Source organism: Salvelinus fontinalis, unplaced genomic scaffold (assembly GCF_029448725.1).
Source record: "Salvelinus fontinalis isolate EN_2023a unplaced genomic scaffold, ASM2944872v1 scaffold_0359, whole genome shotgun sequence".
Classification (NCBI taxonomy): domain Eukaryota; kingdom Metazoa; phylum Chordata; class Actinopteri; order Salmoniformes; family Salmonidae; genus Salvelinus; species Salvelinus fontinalis.
Genome location: NW_026600568.1, coordinates 7,352 through 26,451, shown reverse-complemented (window position 1 = coordinate 26,451; position 19,100 = coordinate 7,352). Strand labels below are relative to the sequence as shown.

General features: G+C 41.4%; 1 protein-coding gene across 2 annotated transcripts in view; it reads right to left on the bottom strand.

Moving 5' to 3' along the window:
* LOC129845749 (zinc finger protein ZFP2-like) overlaps positions 1 to 16,782 on the bottom strand; it is a 77,438-nt gene extending 60,656 nt beyond the window's left edge. Inside the window, exons 1-2 of one of the 2 annotated variants that reach the window (XM_055913646.1) lie at positions 16,181 to 16,769; positions 969 to 4,747 (exon numbers count right to left, since the gene is read on the bottom strand). In XM_055913646.1, coding sequence (XP_055769621.1) covers positions 3,096 to 4,747; positions 16,181 to 16,499 — 1,971 coding nt within the window. In that variant the 5' untranslated portion in view covers positions 16,500 to 16,769 and the 3' untranslated portion in view covers positions 969 to 3,095. Of the gene's footprint in view, positions 1 to 968; positions 4,748 to 16,180 lie in introns of those variants that run through there. The other variant, XM_055913648.1, reaches the window with a different exon arrangement.
* Between the last annotated feature and the right edge of the window lie 2,318 nt (positions 16,783 to 19,100).

Sequence of the window (19,100 nt, the reverse complement as noted above, 5' to 3'; positions counted from 1 at the left end):
TTACTGCACTGTTGGAGCTAGAAACACAAGCATTTATTTAGATATTACTGCACTGTTGGAGCTAGGAACACAAGCATTTAGTTAGATACTACTGCACTGTTGGAGCTAGGAACACAAGCATTTGGTTAGATATTACTGTACTGTTGGAGCTAGGAACACAAGCATTTAGTTAGATATTACTGTACTGTTGGAGCTAGAAACACAAGCATTTAGTTAGATATTACTGTACTGTTGGAGCTAGGAACACCAGCATTTGGTTAGATATTACTGCACCGTTGGAGCTAGAAACACAAGCATTTAGTTAGATATTACTGCACTGTTGGAGCTAGGAACACAAGCATTTAGTTAGATATTACTGCACTGTTGGAGCTAGAAACACAAGCATTTGGTTAGATATTACTGCACTGTTGGAGCTAGAAACACAAGCATTTAACTACACCCGCAATAACATACATATGTGACAAATAACATTTAAATTATTATGAAGGTCACTTGTGTAAAATGTACTTTTCCCCACTCATCTTTTGACATTGCTTATGCATATTCGGTGGCCTGACTGCATCCAGACTATGTCAAAGGTCCATCCTGGTAGATCTGAACCTAATGCAGCTTGGAGTGATCAGATGACAGAAGTCACATTTAGGTGCCAGGTGTAACTGAGGCCCTAGATGCTCCATATCCATTACTGTGTTTGAGTGTTTTATATAATATGACTAAATGTGTTTCTTTCTGTGTTGCAGGGGCAGTCATGAAATGGAACGGCAAGGCCACAGAACATGACATGAGCAGAGCTGTGGGAGACCACCTCAAGCCCCTGGTAGAGCCGGGGGTGGTGTTTACCACTCCACCAGCAGAGCTGTGGGAGACCACCTCAAGCCCCTGGTAGACCCTGGTAGCAGGCTTGAAAAGTGGGATTGATCTGTTTTTCATACTAAGATGGAGGGTCTGTTGATTGGTCAGTCATTGGGTTCATTTGTTGAAATCAAATCAAGCTTTATTTATACAGCACATTTTAGACATGGATGCAACACAATGGCTTCACAGGAGAAAACAATGAAAATAAACAGAAATACTTAGTACACAAAAATAACAGGATAAAAAAAAACAGAAGATTAACAACTGAAAGACTAATGAGCATTCTAAGGAAATGCCATTGATTAAAACACTAATTGGATGCAATATCCAACCCAAAATATAAGCTTGTTTTTTAGGAGGGGTTCTCAAAGACACTATGGGGGTGTCGAATGAAAGTTGACTAGTAACAACAACTGGGACCTAAAAGACACCCACCATGAGACCCACTAAATCTGCCCAAGAAGAGGCAAACAATATAAAAACCCACACCAAACTTAGACAGGACGCAAACCAAAAAGGTGGAGCAACTAAAGGTGTTGACTCTCCACATCTATCAAGACAACTGGCGCACTGGGCCAGACACTCTTAAATAGAACCTGGACCAGCTCAGGTGAAACACCTTCCCACTAACGAGATGGACAAGCCAGCACAGGTGTAACACATACTGACTAACGAGGTGACACCAATCAGTGCGTCCTACATGTTAACGAGTTAAACGTGCTGACGAGCTATACGTGCTAACGAGCTATACGTCCTGATGAGCTATACGTGCTGACGAGCTATACGTGCTGACGAGCTATACGTCCTGATGAGCTATACGTGCTGATGAGCTATACGAGCTAACGAACTATACGTGCTAACGAGCTATACGTGCTAACGAGCTATACGTGCTAACGAGCTATACGTGCTAAAGTCCAACCTCAAAACATAAATGGAAAAACCAAAGCCCGTAACACCTTCCCCCTTTAGACAACAAATATATCCTATATTTTTGTTGGACAAGTATGCTCACCCCCAACAGAAAACAACTTCCATTTCACATAATCAACTACAATATAAACATAGTGTCTACTGGCTGTCAACAATTAAAAACAAGAAAAAACACATATTTCTAAATAATAATATAAATAATAATAATATACAATAGTATTATAGTACTGGCTACTAGAACTCTCCTCTTCCTAAAACTCACTAGCTTCTAGAACTCTGGTCCCCTTGGAACGAGCCCAAAAAACTAAATCTCCAATACGGAAAAACGTGCAGTCAAAATAAATTGTGATCCATGGCAACGCACTGGCTAAACGCAAAACTTGTTGACTGCCCACCCTTGAGACAATCAGCAACCAACTCCTGCAATATCCGTAGTAACTTTCAACCTTACTTCTCTCTCTCTTTTCAGGGTTCACTCGATAGGCATGTTGTTGGATCGGGCCCAGTCCCCAATGTCATGCATTTGGGTTAGCACATCTGAGAATGAATCCTGATATTCTAAAAGCAGGGCAACATTGTCAATATAATTATACACAAAAACGGTCAGCTGGTTGCATGAATAATTATGATTACTTTTGAGTCATGCTTCTTCAGTAGTGGAATAAAGACAATTAGCATTTGAATGTTGTCAAGAAATACTGGAGTGATGTCAGATTGTTAATATCATTGATTATAGACCAATTTATTATACTGCTTTCATGTGTGTAAATACACAAACATCTGCAACAATTATCATATTACATGTATTTTTTTAAACAAGCAGCTTTTTCAACTTGTAGAAAACAGCTAGCTACATTTTGAAGTGCTGCATTTTGATTAAAGTGGGTCACCAACGCAGTAAGTGTAACACAGCTCTTTTTTTGTTAGTCACTTTTTGTTAAATAATACTCTTTCAATTCAGAGCCTAGATTTCCCCTGAGGCTAATATCAATATCATGCTGCAATCAATTGAACAGGGCAAAGGATAAGGATAAGGTAGAACATCATTAAAATACTCCTACTACAATGTTAAAACATTCTACATTGTGACATCATTAAAATACTCCTACTACAATGTTAAAACATTCTACATTGTGACATCATTAAAATACTCCTTCTACAATGTTAAAACATTCTACATTGTGACATCATTAAAATACTCCTTCTACAATGTTAAAACATTCTACATTGTGACATCATTAAAATACTCCAACTACAATGTTAAAACATTCTACAGTGTGACATTATTTCATTGATATCATGAAACAACTTCATGTATGTATTTTCTGATGTTTGATCAGAGATCTTTTATCAGAGTATCTCTTGTCACATTGATCACAGCTATGAGGTTTCTCTCCTGTGTGTGTTCTCTGGTGTGAAGTCAGCTGGAATGATGTAGGAAAACTCTTCCCACATTGATTACAACTATAAGATTTATCTCCTGTGTGTGTTCTCTGGTGTGAAGTCAGATGGCTTGATGTAGTATAACTCTTCCCACATTGATCACAGCTATAAGGTTTCTCTCCTGTGTGTGTTCTCTGGTGTGAAGTCAGAGAGCTAGATATAGTAAAACTCATCCCACATTGATCACAGCTATAAGGTTTCTCTCCTGTGTGTGTTCTCTGGTGTGAAGTCAGATTGCTTGATGTCGTAAAACTCTTCCCACATTGATCACAACTATGAGGTTTTTCTCCTGTGTGTGTTCTCTGGTGTGAAGTCAGATTGCTTGTTGTCATAAAACTCTTCCCACATTGATCACAACTATGAGGTTTCTCTCCTGTGTGTGTTCTCTGGTGTGAAGTCAGATTGCTTAATGTAGTACATCTCTTCCCACATTGAGCACAGCTATAAGGTTTCTCTCCTGTGTGTATTCTCTGGTGTGATGTCAGCTGGCCAGATCTACCAAAACTCTTTCCACATTGACCACAGCTAAAAGGTTTCTCTCCTGTGTGTTGTGTGTGCTTTCTCTGGTGTACAGTCAGAGAGCCAGATTGAACAAAACTCTTCCCACATTGACCACAGCTATAAGGTTTCTCTCCTGTGTGTTTTCTCTGGTGTACAGTCAGAGAGTAAGTTGTAGTACATCTCTTCCCACATTGACCACAGCTATAAGGTTTCTCTCCTGTGTGTATTCTCTGGTGTGATGTCAGCTGGCCAGATCTACCAAAACTCTTCCCACATTGACCACAGCTATAAGGTTTCTCTCCTGTGTGTATTCTCTGGTGCACTGTCAGATAGCAAGATGCACCAAAACTCTTCCCACATTGATCACAACTATGAGATTTCTCTCCTGTGTGTGTTCTCTGGTGTGAAGTCAGATTGCTTGATGTAGTAAAACTATTCCCACATTGAGCACAGATATAAGGTTTCTCTCCTGTGTGTATTCTCTGGTGCGATGTCAGCTGGCCAGATCTATCAAAACCCTTCCCACATTGACCACAGCTAAAGGGTTTCTCTCCTGTGTGTTGTGCGTGTGTTCTCTGGTGTACAGTCAGAGAGCAAGATTGAAAAAAACTCTTCCCACATTGACCACAGCTATAAGATTTCTCTCCTGCGTGTGTTCTCTGGTGTGAAGTCAGATTGCTTGATGTAGTACATCTCTTCCCACATTGAGCACACCTATAAGGTTTCTCTCCTGTGTGTATTCTCTGGTGTGATGTCAGCTGGTCAGATCTACCAAAACTCTTCCCACATTGATCACAGCTATAAGGTTTCTCTCCTGTGTGTACTCGCTCGTGTATTTTAAGTTCTGATGAAGATTTGCAACCTTTCCCACAGTCAGAGCAGCAATGAGATTTCTTCCCTGTGGGTCTCTGCTGGTGTTTCTGGAGGAGTTCTGATGTGGAGAGACTCTTCTCTGCCTCGTCAGCATCATGAAGTTGTTGAGGATTCCCAGAGGATCCACAATAGTCCCGTATCTCTCCTATGTGAACAACAAAATCAGTCAGATGATTAAAGGCCCACAACAGCGGCAATTCACTGTAAAAGGTGATGCCAACAGCATAGCCATGATGTTGTACAACAATTGATGTCTGTAATGAATGTTAAAATTATTTGACAATTGATTTAAAATGAGCAACAAGTCATATAGTAACATCTAAGATTGTAGTAACATCTAAGATTGTAGACTAGAAATAAGTTATTCATGTTGTTGAAACTGTAAGCAGTGTGCCAGACGACTTTTGGTCTCCAATATAGGCCCCTTTCTGTGTTGCTAAAATTGTGGCACGAGGTCGATGCGCACACAATTTGATTGCAGAAACACCTCCCTGCTAATGAGGAAACCGATAGTAATGGATGTAGTATATCTGGTAATGAGGAAACCACTAGTTATGGATGTGGTATATCTGGTAAGGAGGAAACCACTAGTTATGGATGTAGTATATCTGGTAATGAGGAAACCACTAGTTATGGATGTGGTATATCTGGTAATGAGGAAACCACTAGTTATGGATGTAGTATATCTGGTAATGAGGAAACCACTAGTTATGGATGTAGTGTATCTGGTAATGAGGAAACCACTAGTTATGGATGTAGTTAGTATATCTGGTAATGAGGAAACCACTAGTTATGGATGTAGTTAGTATATCTGGTAATGAGGAAACCACTAGGTATGGATGTAGTATATCTGGTAATGAGGAAACCACTAGTTATGGACGTAGTATATCTGCCTGGAGCAAAAATGGTGAGCAAAGATTTTAGTTTTTCACAGTGTATTCTGAATGTGAATAGGGGAAAACTCATGGGAGTAACCTCCATTTCCAGGTTGCTTATGAGTACATTTCACACTACTTTGGATTATAATTGTAAGGATCGTTTGAATGTCCTGCTTTTTATTTTATTTTATATAATATGTTTATTATTTTCCAATAAAAAGAAAGTAAAAAAGACAGTAATACAAACAATGACATTCATTGTACTGTTGGATGGGATGGCCAGTTTAGAGGACAAAACAAAAGTTAACTCACACATACACAAAATAAAACTAAATCCTATTAGGTGGTACATGTATAAGAAGACAGCATATAGTCATTACAAGCAGTGTAGTTCAGCCAAAAATAAATATTGAGTGGAGTACAGCACAGAGTAGCAGCAGATCGTCAGCCCAGTTATGAAGCGGGACTAGACCATTTATCCAGTATCGGCTGCCAGATTTTGTAAAACAATGGACTTCTGTTGGAGGTGTTGTATCGAATCTTTTCCATATGGATTACATTCCCTAAATCCGGTAACCACATTTCAAAGGTAGGTACAGTCTCCAATTTCCAAAATTGCAATATGAGCCTTTTGGCTAATAGAGTACAAAGAGAGACAGCTTTCCCCTCCTGGTTATTCCCATCAACTGTACCAAACAGAGCGATCAATGGGTCTGGGGCTAGAACTCTATCAAAGGCCTTAGATAAGTAATCAAAAATGAGAGCCCAGTAAGCATGTAATTTAGGGCATGTCCAGAATAAGTGGGTCAACGTCCCCTCCTCCTGCTTGCACCTCTCACACAGTGGTGAGGTGTCCGGGAATATTTTATGCAGTTTTACTTTTGAGTAGTGTAACCTGTGTATCACCTTAAACTGTACAAGGTTGTGTCTGGCATTCACTGAACTGTGGTTTATATTCCTGAGAGCTTCTACCCAGTCCTCATCTGAGATTTCTGAACCAAGTTCTTGTTCCCAAGCCCTTTTAATGGTGTCTGTGGATACCTCTATGTGGGCCTGTAGCACATCATACAGTCTAGAGACCGACCCTTTTGAATGGGGTTTGACAAGGATCAAGCTATCTAATGTAGGACTATTTGGCTTCATGCCATACTGTGGGATATGTGTCCTTAAGAAATTCCTGATTTGGAGGTATCTGAAAAAATGTGTTGTTGGCATGTTGAACTTTGCCTGTAATTGTTGGAATGAAGCTAACTGACCATCTATGTATAAATTACCAATTGTTGTGAGCCCCTTCTCCCTCCACTGTGAAAACACCACATCATCCAATGCAGGGTGGAAAGCATGATTCAGGCTAATCGGGGTGTCTATGTAAACAGTGGGTATGTTAATGTTGAGGATGGGGGCGCTGTTGAGACTATTTATGCTAATCGGGTAATTTTTTAAACGGCTTCCCACAAAATCCTTGATCGTACAATATGCATATTATTATTATTATTGGATAGAAAACAGTCTATAGTTTCTATAGGAGTTGAAATTTTGTCTCTAAGTGGAACAGAGCCCATTCTACAGCAATTTCCCTGACATGGAGTCAGATTTCAGAAATGTTGGCCACTGTTCTGGAGTCAGTTAAAAGGGCACTGTTATTGCTATGACTATACGGACACTGCTTACGTCTTCCCCTGGATGCCTTTACGTGATGACGATTTCAATGGGGTCGATTGCGCGTTCACAGGCACTATAAATTAAAAAACCCTGTAGCTAGCAAGTCTTTTCTTGGTGCGTAACGCGCGTGGAGGACACCGACCCGCTCCTGTTCCAAGCGTTAGTTTAGCCTGTTATATTTCTCCGGTCATCTTTTTACTCGTTATAGGAGTTAAAAACATCATAAGGTAGTTAATTTAAAGCGTTTTATAGCAATTTATATCCGTTTAGTGCGATTTTGGGACATTTATTTTTGAAACGCTGTGAATAGCTGGGCACGCTTTTCAGTTCATCCCGAACGCAGTTGGCATTTCCACATGGCAAGAGGACAGCTTTCCACCAAAAGACGATTACTCCCAAGAAAGGATCCTTTGCCCAAGATACTGATGGAAGAACAGCTCAAAGTAGGACATTTTTATTATGATAAATCGTGTTTCTGTCGAAAAATTTTAGTGGCTTAGGACGCCATGTTTTTTGACGTAGCTTCGCTTGGCGCAAACTGTATTGAAAAGTAAGGATAAATTAAAAAATGTAATTCCGCAATTGTATTAAGAATTAAATTGTCTATCAATCCCTGTCCACCCTATATTTTTTAGTCACGTTTATGAGTATTTATGTATAAGAGTAGATCACTGTCTAAGTGGCGCAAGGACATTTTCTGACCAGCTTGTCTACATTTCACATTGTCTAACCATGATTTTGGTGGCTAAATATAAACATTTTCGATCAAACTCTATATGGATTGTGTAATATGATGTTACAGGAGTGTCATCTGAAGAATTCTGAGAAGGTTAGTGAAAAAATTAATATATTTTTGGCGATGTTGACGTTATCGCCCACTTTGGCTAGAATCAATGCTGGGCTGCTATGTGCTATGTGCTATGCTAATATAACGATTTATTGTGTTTTCGCTGTAAGACACTTAGAAAATCTGAAATATTGTCTGTATTCACAGGATCTGTGTCTTTCGATTCGTGTATGCTGTGTATTTTTACGAAATGTTTGATGATTAGTAAGTAGGTAAACACGTTGCTCATAGTAATTATTCTAGTCCATTTGTGACGGTGGGTGCAATTGTAACCTATGCCATCTACCTGAAATATGCACTTTTTTCTAACAAAACCTATCCCATACCATAAATATGTTATCAGACTGTCATCTGATGAGTGTTTTTCTTGGTTAGGGGCTATAAATATCTTAGTTTAGCCGAATTGGTGATAGCTACTGGTGTTGGTGGACAAATAAAAGATGGTGGATTATGCTAATGTGTTTTTAGGTAATAGATGTACATCTTTACATATTGTGTCTTCCCTGTAAAACATTTTAAAAATCGGACATGTTGACTGGATTCACAAGATCTGTGTCTTTCATTAGCTGTATTGGACTTTAATGTGTGAAAGTTAAATATTTAAAAAAAAAAATTTTTTTGAATTTCGCGGCACTGGTTTTTCAGTGGGGGGGGGGGGGGGGGGGGGTGCCGCTAGCGGCACGCTCATCCTAGACAGGTTAAGAAAATCCCTAATCTGTTTCCAGATCCTAAGCGTATGACAAATGACTGGATTGGAGTCATAAGTGGCTTTTTTCACATATGATGGGATATTAACAAGTGCAGGGAGTGAGGAACGTTGACAGGAGGCCTGCTCGATCAAAAGCCATGAAGGCATATCCTTCTGTCTCATCGCAGGTAAACTTTCCCTCCAGAAAGACACAATGTTCAGATTAGCAGCCCAATAATACAGTTTGAAGTGAGGAAGGCCAAAGCCCCCCTCTGTCTTGTACTTGCATAAATGCTTCTTTGAAATTCTGGCTGCCTTGTTATCCCATAAAAATGGAGTTACTATTGAATCCAGTTTCTTAAAATAGCTTTGTGGTATGAAATTGGGTAGACATTGGAAGAGGTAAAGAAACCTGGGTAGGACAACCATTTTAATAGCGTTTATACGACCAACCAAGTAAATAGGCAGAGTTTTCCAGAAATCTATATTTTGTTTAAGCTGATATATTTTCATGTTCCAATTCACTTTCAATAGCTGATCAAGGTCTCTTGTCACTACAATGCCAAGGCTTGTGAACTTGTCCCTCACTGTTCTAAACGGGGTAGATTGCAGAAATTGCATATCCACAGGCCGTGATATTGGCATCAACTCACTTTTTTGCCAGTTTATCTTGTAGCCAGAGAAGGAGCCGAATGTGTTTATCAAGTTAAGTAATGGTGGAATAGAAGTTTTAGGCTTGGACAAAAACAAAAGAACATCGTCTGCATATAGGGACATTTTGTGCTGTGTGTCTTTTATTTTAACAGAAGCTATATCGGCACATGCCCGAATGCGAGTAGCAAGGGGTTCCATGGCTATAGCGAAGAGAGCAGGCGAAATAGGGCACCCCTGTCGGAACCCCTTGAACAGGCGGAATGACTGCGACATTTCCTGATTGGTCACCACGGACGCCATTGGGTGTGCATAAATAATTCTTATCCAATTAATACATTCCTTTCCAAATCCGAAATGCTCCAGAACCGACATCATATACTTCCACTCAATCTGATCAAACGCCTTCTCTGCATCAAGAGCTATTACCACTGCCTCAACTTTATGATCATGATACATTACGTTGAAAATGCGTCTCAAATTGTAGTATATATGTCGGCCTGGGATAAAACGTGTCTGGTCAGGGTGTATGATATCGGAAATATATTTTTTCAATCGGTTTGCCAATATCTTTGTCAACACCTTGTTTTCTATGGGGAGTAACGACACAGGGCGATACGACGACATCTCCATGGAATCTCTATCTTTTTTCAAGATCAGGGCTATTGTAGCCTCATACAGTGTTTGCGGGAGTTAGGTATTTTCTTTGGCTTGTTGAAACATTCGCAGCATAAGTGGATAGACTAGCACAGTACTTCTTATAGAATTCTATTACATATCCATCGGGCCCAGGGGCCTTGCTGTTTGGAAATTGTGCTATCGCTGTGTTAATTTCATCTAAGGTTATCCCTGCATCGAGTGCGGCAGCTGCCCCCCTGTCTAGTTTAGGAAGTTCACATTCAGCGAGAAAGCGTTCCATAGTTTGTGGATCAGTAGCATCGCATTTTGATTGGTATAGCTCTGAGTAGAACTGTGCAAAGCATTTATTAATGTCCTGCGGATCTGTTACTATTTTACCCTTCTTGTCTTTTATTTTGTGAATAGCTCTAGATGCTTGTACATGCCTTAGCTGTCTTGCTAATAATTTATGTGGTTTGTCCCCCAGTTCAAAATAACTTTGTTGCGTTCTAGCAAGTAAAGAGCCCACCCGTTTCGAAAGGATGGTATTGTGTTCATACTTTAACTTTGTGATCTTCTCAAGGACTGTATACGAGGAATTTGTCCTAAAAACGTTCTCCTGTTCCCCTAACTCCCTTTCAATTTCTCTCAGCCTAGTATTGGCACGTTTCTTCCTCTCTGATGTATAAGAAATAATGTAACCTCTAATCACAGCCTTTAGAGATTCCCAAAGGGTGGAGTCGTCAACATCCCCCGTGTCGTTAGTACTGAGGAAAAAGGCAACCTGCTCCTTCAAATACTGACAAAAAGCCTCATCTTTCAACAGGTATGCGTCTAAGCGCCACGGTCGCCGACCTGTCGACATATTGTCGAGTTTCAGCACCATGGACAGAGGAGAGTGGTCCGTAATTAGAATGGGGTGATAGGTAACCGACTCAGCTGCTGAAATTAGTTTGGAGTCCAACAAAAAATAGTCAATTCTGGAATATGATTTATGAACTGATGAAAAGAAAGAATAATCCCTGTCTGTTGGTCAGTCTCCAAATATCGACAATGTTAAGGTTTGTCATCAATGTATTTAGACAGACACTGGCATTTGATTGTTGAAGTGACCTTGATAGCTGTTTATCTAAAAGAGGATCTAACGTACAGTTAAAGTCACCTCCAACAATAACACTTGTATCCGAGATATTTGGTATGGCCTTAAATACCCTTTGAAAAAATAATGGATCATCGAAGTTGGGTCCATATAAATTGACCAAGGTTATTGGTTTCGAATTCAGTGTACCAGCCACAATAATATACCGACCATTAGGATCTGAAATCGAGGTGGAGTAAACAAAAGGAATGTTTTTCCTTATCAGGATTGCTACCCCTCTCGCTTTTGCATCAAAGTTAGACTGGTATATCTGACCGATCCAGCCGACTCGTAGCTTGGCCTGCGCCGAGCGTTTAATATGAGTTTCTTGAAGAAGCACTATGTCAGCACCCAGTGATTTAAGATGAGAAAAAAAACTTAGCTCGTTTCACGACATGCCCATTACAGTTCCAGCTGACTATCTTTATTCCACCTGGTCTACTCTGTGCTCGGTCACTATGTGGCATTTCTTATTTTAAAGCAAATTGCTGCTGTCATACAAAACCCAGAAGAAAAACGTCCCGCCATGCGGGAGCTTGTCATGCCACCTGTACTAATAAACGTGAACATAAAACACAGACCCCATCCCCCCTCCCGTCCCTTTACTGAGTGACTTCCCCAAACGAAGCACTCCTTGGCTAACACACAAACGTTAGGGTGTCTAGACATAAAGCTTGAACTAACTCGTCGTCTATAGATGCTCCGCATATAAACTAATATTAAATAACACTTAACTTAACTCTCACGTTAGGGGGTGAGTGGCGCTAAAACATGACATGCCAAACAATGCTATATTAGCCTGATCTGATCTTCTGATCGAAAAGACATAGGCCGGAAATTCAATTCACACACATTCCTGGCCTGTATTTGGCCATTTAGCCTGCTGGCACAGCCGTTCTGTATCCTCAACCGGGGAGCTTGCTTGTCAAGAACAGATCGGCCTCTTTTGCATTGTCAAACGTACGTGTTGATCCCTCGACTGTCACCTTAAACCGGGCTGGGAAGAGGAATCCATATCGGATGTTGGCCGCCCTGCATTTATTGAGTACCTCATCATACTCTTTCCGTTGGTTCCTCACCTCCAAGGTAAGATCTGGGTAGAAAGACACCCTGGCTCCGTTGTAGTTAAGGGGGAACTTTTGACTAGCCAGCTTGAGGATCAGATCCCTGGTGTGGGGATAGTGCAGCATTACAATGAATGGCCTTGGTGGCCCGCCCTTGGCCGGCTTCGTTGCCTGTGCTCTGTGTGCGCGGTCGATCAGGATGGCCGTTTTGAAGTGTTCACTCCCCAGCAATGCCGGTATCAGCTCCGAGACAAATTCAGTGGGGTTCCCTTTCTCAGCGTCCTCCTGGATCCCACATATTCGGATGTTCTGGCGTCTTGAATGCGACTCGAGCATTTCCAGTCGGGCCTTCAGGGTTTTGTTGTCATTTTTGAACGTTGCGCACTGTTTCTCTATGTCCTGTAGCCTGGCCTCGTGATCGATTGTCGTCTGCTCAACCTCGTGCACCCTTCCCTTAGTTGCCTTCACAGTTTCGGCCAAAGTCCCAATACTCTTTGAGATATCAGCCAACCTTGTGTCCACCTTCTTGCTTAGTGCGTTTATGGCAGCCAGTATGTCACTTTGAGTAGGATCTGTGGGGAACTCTTAGAAGCTAGCCTCTTCAGCTAGCTCCTCGTGGGTCGGCGACGTTAAAATTGGTTCGTTGTCTATCTCATTCCAATTACCTTGTTTAGCGCCCCCTTTATTGTTGCCTTTTCCCTTTGTCATATTTGTTTGAAGTTATAGGTTGTGAGAGGTTAAGATAAATATTAATTTGTTTCAAAATTGAGCGGAGCTCTAGCAATGCACGTCTACTCCATAGCACGCTCTCTAGCGCCCCATCGTCCTGCTTAATATATTGTTTGTGTCATCATCGCAAATCAACCGCTTTGTATTTAAAAACACTTCAACCAGTAAAATGCTCTTTGTCTAGCTATTCCATCAGCCTGTCACTGAGGGTTTGTACACTGTTTGCCAAATTGGCCCATAACTTCACCTAACAACAAATATACCTGTAATGAACGAAGAAGCACTTTGGTTGTTATTGCATGACATACATAGTGTACTCTAGGACCCATAACAGCAACATAGACCCACTGTAGGATCCATAACATTACCTAACAATAACAGACCTACTGTAGGACCCATAACTTCACCATACAACAACGTAGACCTACAGTAGGACCCATAACAATAACATAGACCTACTGTAGGACCCATAACTTCACCTAACAACATAGACCTACTGTAGGACCCATAACTTCACCTAACAACAACATAGACCTACTGTAGGACCCATAACTTCGAGGCGACACATTTTATTATTTATTTACAGTTTGGAGGGTTGGGGGTCTGACATCCAGGATACACATTTTATTATTTATTTACAGTTTGGAGGGTTGGGGCTCTGACATCCAGGATACACATTTTATTATTTATTTACAGTTTGGAGGGTTGGGGGTCTGACATCCAGGCGACACATTTTATTATTTATTTACAGTTTGGAGGGTTGGGGGTCTGACATCCAGGATACACATTTTATTATTTATTTACAGTTTGGAGGGTTGGGGCTCTGACATCCAGGATACACATTTTATTATTTATTTACAGTTTGGAGGGATCCAGGCGACACATTTTAGCTCTAATGGTGCCGTTCTGTTATTCTGTTCAGCTTCTTTTTCCAAGCATCTTACATTACTCTGAGACTAGTTATCCTGGGATCTAACATTACTCTGAGACTAGTTATCCTGGGATCTTACATTACTCTGAGACTAGTTATCCTGGGATCTTACATTACTCTGAGACTAGTTATCCTGGGATCTTACATTACTCTGAGACTAGTTATCCTGGGATCTTACATTACTCTGAGACTAGTTATCCTGGGATCTTACATTACTCTGAGACTAGTTATCCTGGGATCTAACATTACTCTGAGACTAGTTATCCTGGGATCTTACATTACTCTGAGACTTGTTATCCTGGGATCTTACATTACTCTGAGACTAGTTATCCTGGGGAATAGTTACAATAAATTTGAAAAAACCTAAACCTGTTTTTGCTTTGGCATTATGGGGTATTGTGATGTCATTGTGGGGTATTGTGATGCCATTATGGGGTATTGTGATACATTTTAGAATAAAGGGATGCACCGATATTACATTTTTGACCAATACCGATATCCAATATTTTCCTTGCCCCAAAAAACGATACCGATAACCGATATTTAAAATTTGCGGCCTTTTAAGCATTCTAGTACAGTTAAAAAGTTAAACACACACACGGACGCAGCAGTCTAAGCCACTGCATCTCAGTGCAAGAGGTGTCACTACAGTCCCTGGTTCGAATCCAGGCTGTATCACATCCGGCCGTGATTGGGAGTCCCACAGTAGTTGTCTGTTATTGGTGTAGAGAGGAGGACAAAGGAGAGGGATCCCACATGTGGATAGGAAGATACAAATGATCATTATTACTGGAAAATATTCATTTAAAATCCAGGAATTTTACAACTTTAGCTCTCTAGGTCAAGCCAGTAGGTTACAGTAGGTTGTAATGCTCTAGGTCATGCCAGTAGGTTACATTAGGTTGTATCTCTCTAGGTCATGCCAGTAGGTTACAGTAGGTTGTATCTCTCTAGGTCATGCCAGTAGGCTACAGTAGGTTGTATCTCTCTAGGTCCTGCCAGTAGGCTACAGTAGGTTGTATCTCTCTAGGTCATGCCAGTAGGCTACAGTAGGTTGTATCTCTCTAGGTCATGCCAGTAGGTTACAGTAGGTTGTATCTCTCTAGGTCATGCCAGTAGGTTACAGTAGGTTGTAACTCTCTAGGTCATGCCAGTAGGTTACAGTAGGTTGTAAATCTCTAGGTCATGCCAGTAGGTTACAGTAGGTTGTAACTCTCTAAGTCATGCCAGTAGGTTACAGTAGGTTGTATCTCTCTAGGTCATGCCAGTAGGCTACAGTAGATTGTATCTCTCTAGGTCATGCCAGTAGAGTACAGTAGGTTGTAACTCTCTAGGTCATGCCAGTAGGTTACAGTAGGTTGTATCTCTCTAGGTCATGCCAGTAGGTTACAGTAGGTTGTATCTCTCTAGGTCATGCTAGTAGGCTACAGTAGGTTGTAACTCTCTAGGTCTTGCCAGTAGGTTTCAGTAGGTTGTAACTCTCTAGGTCATGCCAGTAGGTTTCAGTAGGTTGTAACTCTCTAGGTCATGCCAGTAGGTTACAGTAGGTTGTAACTCTCTAGGTCATGCCAGTAGGTTACAGTAGGTTGTAACTCTCTAGGTCATGCCAGTAGGTTACAGTAGGTTGTATTCAAGTGGAAACAATTATCAACCCAATATGGAAAGTGTCGAATTTGGTCAACAACAAAATGAATGGCTTATTTGCTACGTGAAGTTTACTTGATCTAACAGAAGTTTCGTAATGCTTACGTTGTTATGTGGACACGTGACATACCGACAACTTTGATAAAAACACTATAGGAGTTGTCTCCAGATCGCTATGCATATTCATGCTAATAGCTTAGCATCTCTCTCCATTGAATACAGGCGGTGCATATTCATGCTAGTAGCTTAGCATCTCTCTCCATTGAATACAGGCGGTAGACGACAACAACCCTGGAACATAAACAATAGATTACAATAATAAGATGTATCCACCAATACAAAGAAAGGATAGGCGGGAGCTAGACAACCCGCAGTGCCGCTTTGTGGACAACAACTCCCATTGTTAGGGCGGAGAGACATCTTGTCAGTATATCCATAATCTTTGGTGTAGCCAACCCAACTCTCACATGGCACTATTGGGGGGCACGGTGTGCAGTAAATCATCACTCCATGCCGTGCCCCCCAGTCTGCGGTCAGCAGACAGACCCTTATGAAATATATATGTTAAGTCATTTTTTGGAAACGGAACGGAGAAAACAAGGGGTAGCTTGCTCTCTACGTCGTCTGATTCTAGACATATCAGTCATCATCCTGGGCCCTCCGTTGAAGAGGTTGATGAGCCAACTCCGAATATCGAAAGTAAAAAACGATTTTAAGGCGGTACTTACTGGTTTTAATCAGATCTCCTATCTCCTCTTCATCTTTCAATGTGACAGTAATCTCCCCTTCCTTCTTCACTCCATAAACTACATCCACCTCTTTCTCTTCCTCATCCTCTTCTTTTACTGTAACGTCTTCCTCTTCTTTCACTGAAACGTCTTTCTCTTCTTCTTTCACTGTAACAGCCTCACCTTCTACTTCTTGTTTTACTGTGACATCCTCTTCTTCCTTCTCCTCTTTCACGACAATGTTCAGCCCCAGATCTTCTTTCTCCGTCCAGCAGACCTCCTCTTCTTTAACAAGAGGGGAGTAGTTTAGTGAGCTCATGTTCGGGGATGTTAGCTAGCTAGCTATCATTAGCGACTAGGCTAGTGCTAACTTAACCAACCAGCTACTATAGCTGACTAATACAAAATAACGTAATATTAAATTAAATAGGTTAACAAGTAGATACGACCTAAGTGTGTCGAAAACACAGTCGGTAATATACACCGAAAGCGTATAAATAGCTTGAATCTTTCGGCTATGTTGGCTAGCAAGCTACCGAGGTGGTTGACGAGCTGTTTATGAAGAACCGTCCACTAGATTATACGTCACGCTGGCAGCGTCGCCTGAAAGACGCACATCGCCGTCTGCTGACTGAAGGGGAAACGCAGTTGAGGATCATATTTTATTTTCAGACAAAGATTATTGTAAATGGATTTAATTAAATAAACCATTATATTGAGACATACAAAGACAGGAATGTGTTGATTGATTAGTGCGAATAAAAAATGTTTACCACAGCATATTTAAGGCAGTTTCATTAAGTCATACTACATCTAAATTAGCAGCTAGCTACTGTAGGTCTATACTGCTCCTACATGGTGTAACAATACATCATGTAGATGTATATAATGAACAGACTAGATCTATACTGTTCCTACATGGTGTAACAATACATCATGTAGATGTATATAATGAACAGACTAGGTCTATACTGCTCCTACATGGTGTAACAATACATCATGTAGACGTATATAATGAACAGACTAGGTCTATACTGCTCCTACATGGTGTAACAATACATCATGTAGATGTATATAATGAACAGACTAGGTCCATACTGCTCCTACATTTTTGTATTATTATGTGTTATTTATTTCCCCAGGATCATTTTTTATTTTTTTTATTTTTTATTTCACCTTTATTTAACCAGGTCGGCCAGTTGAGAACAAGTTCTCATTTGCAACTGCGACCTGGCCAAGATAAAGCATAGCAGTGTGAACAGACAACAACACAGAGTTACACATGGAGTAAACAATAAACAAGTCAATAACATGGTAGAAAAAAAAGAGAATCTATATACAATGTGTGCAAAAGGCATGAGGTAGGCAATAAATCGAATAATTACAATTTAGCAGATTAACACTGGAGTGATAAATCATCAGATGATCATGTGCAAGAAGAGATACTGGTGTGCAAAAGAGCAGAAAAGTAAATAAATAAAAGCAGTATGGGGGTGAGGTAGGTAAATTGGGTGGGTAGTTTACAGATGGACTATGTACAGCTGCAGCGATCGGTTAGCTGCTCGGATAGCAGATTTTTAAAGTTGTTGAGGGAGATAAAAGTCTCCAACTTCAGAGATTTTTGCAATTCGTTCCAGTCGCAGGCAGCAGAGAACTGGAAGGAAAGGCGTCCAAATGAGGTTTTGGCTTTAGGGATGATCAGTGAGATACACCTGCTGGAGCGCGTGCTACGGGTGGGTGTAGCCATCGTGACCAGTGAACTGAGATAAGGCGGCACTTTACCTAGCATAGCCTTGTAGATGACCTGGAGCCAGTGGGTCTGACAACGAACATGTAGCGAGGGCCAGCCGACTAGGGCATACAGGTCGCAGTGGTGGGTCGTATAAGGTGCTTTAGTAACAAAACGGATGGCACTGTGATAAACTGCATCCAGTTTGCTGAGTAGAGTATTGGAAGCTATTTTGTAGATGACATCGCCGAAGTCGACGATCGGTAGGATAGTCAGTTTTACTAGGGTAAGTTTGGCGGCGTGAGTGAAGGAGGCTTTGTTGCGGAATAGAAAGCCGACTCTAGATTTGATTTTGGATTGGAGATGTTTGATATGAGTCTGGAAGGAGAGTTTGCAGTCTAGCCAGACACCTAGGTACTTATAGATGTCCACATATTCTAGGTCGGAACCGTCCAGGGTGGTGATGCTAGTCGGGCGTGCGGGTGCAGGCAGCGAACGGTTGAAAAGCATGCATTTGGTTTTACTAGCGTTTAAGAGCAGTTGGAGGCCACGGAAGGAGTGTTGTATGGCATTGAAGCTCGTTTGGAGGTTAGATAGCACAGTGTCCAGGGAAGGGCCGGAAGTGTACAGAATGGTGTCTCCTGCGTAGAGGTGGATCAGGGAATCGCCCGCAGCAAGAGCAACATCATTGATGTATACAGAGAAAAGAGTCGGCCCGAGAATTGAACCCTGTGGTACCCCCATAGAGACTGCCAGAGGACCGGACAACATGCCCTCCGATTTGACACACTGAACTCTGTCTGCAAAGTAGTTGGTGAACCAGGCAAGGCAGTCATTAGAAAAACCGAGGCTATTGAGTCTGCCGATAAGAATATGGTGATTGACAGAGTCGAAAGCCTTGGCCAGGTCGATGAAGACGGCTGCACAGTGATGTCTTTTATCGATGGTGGTTATGATATCGTTTAGTACCTTGAGCGTGGCTGAGGTGCACCCGGGACCGGCTCGGAAACCGGATTGCACAGCGGAGAAGGTACGGTGGGATTCGAGATGGTCAGTGATCTGTTTGTTGACTTGGCTTTCGAAGACCTTAGCTAGGCAGGGCAGGATGGATATAGGTCTGTAACAGTTTGGGTCCAGGGTGTCTCCCCCTTTGAAGAGGGGGATGACCGCGGCAGCTTTCCAATCCTTGGG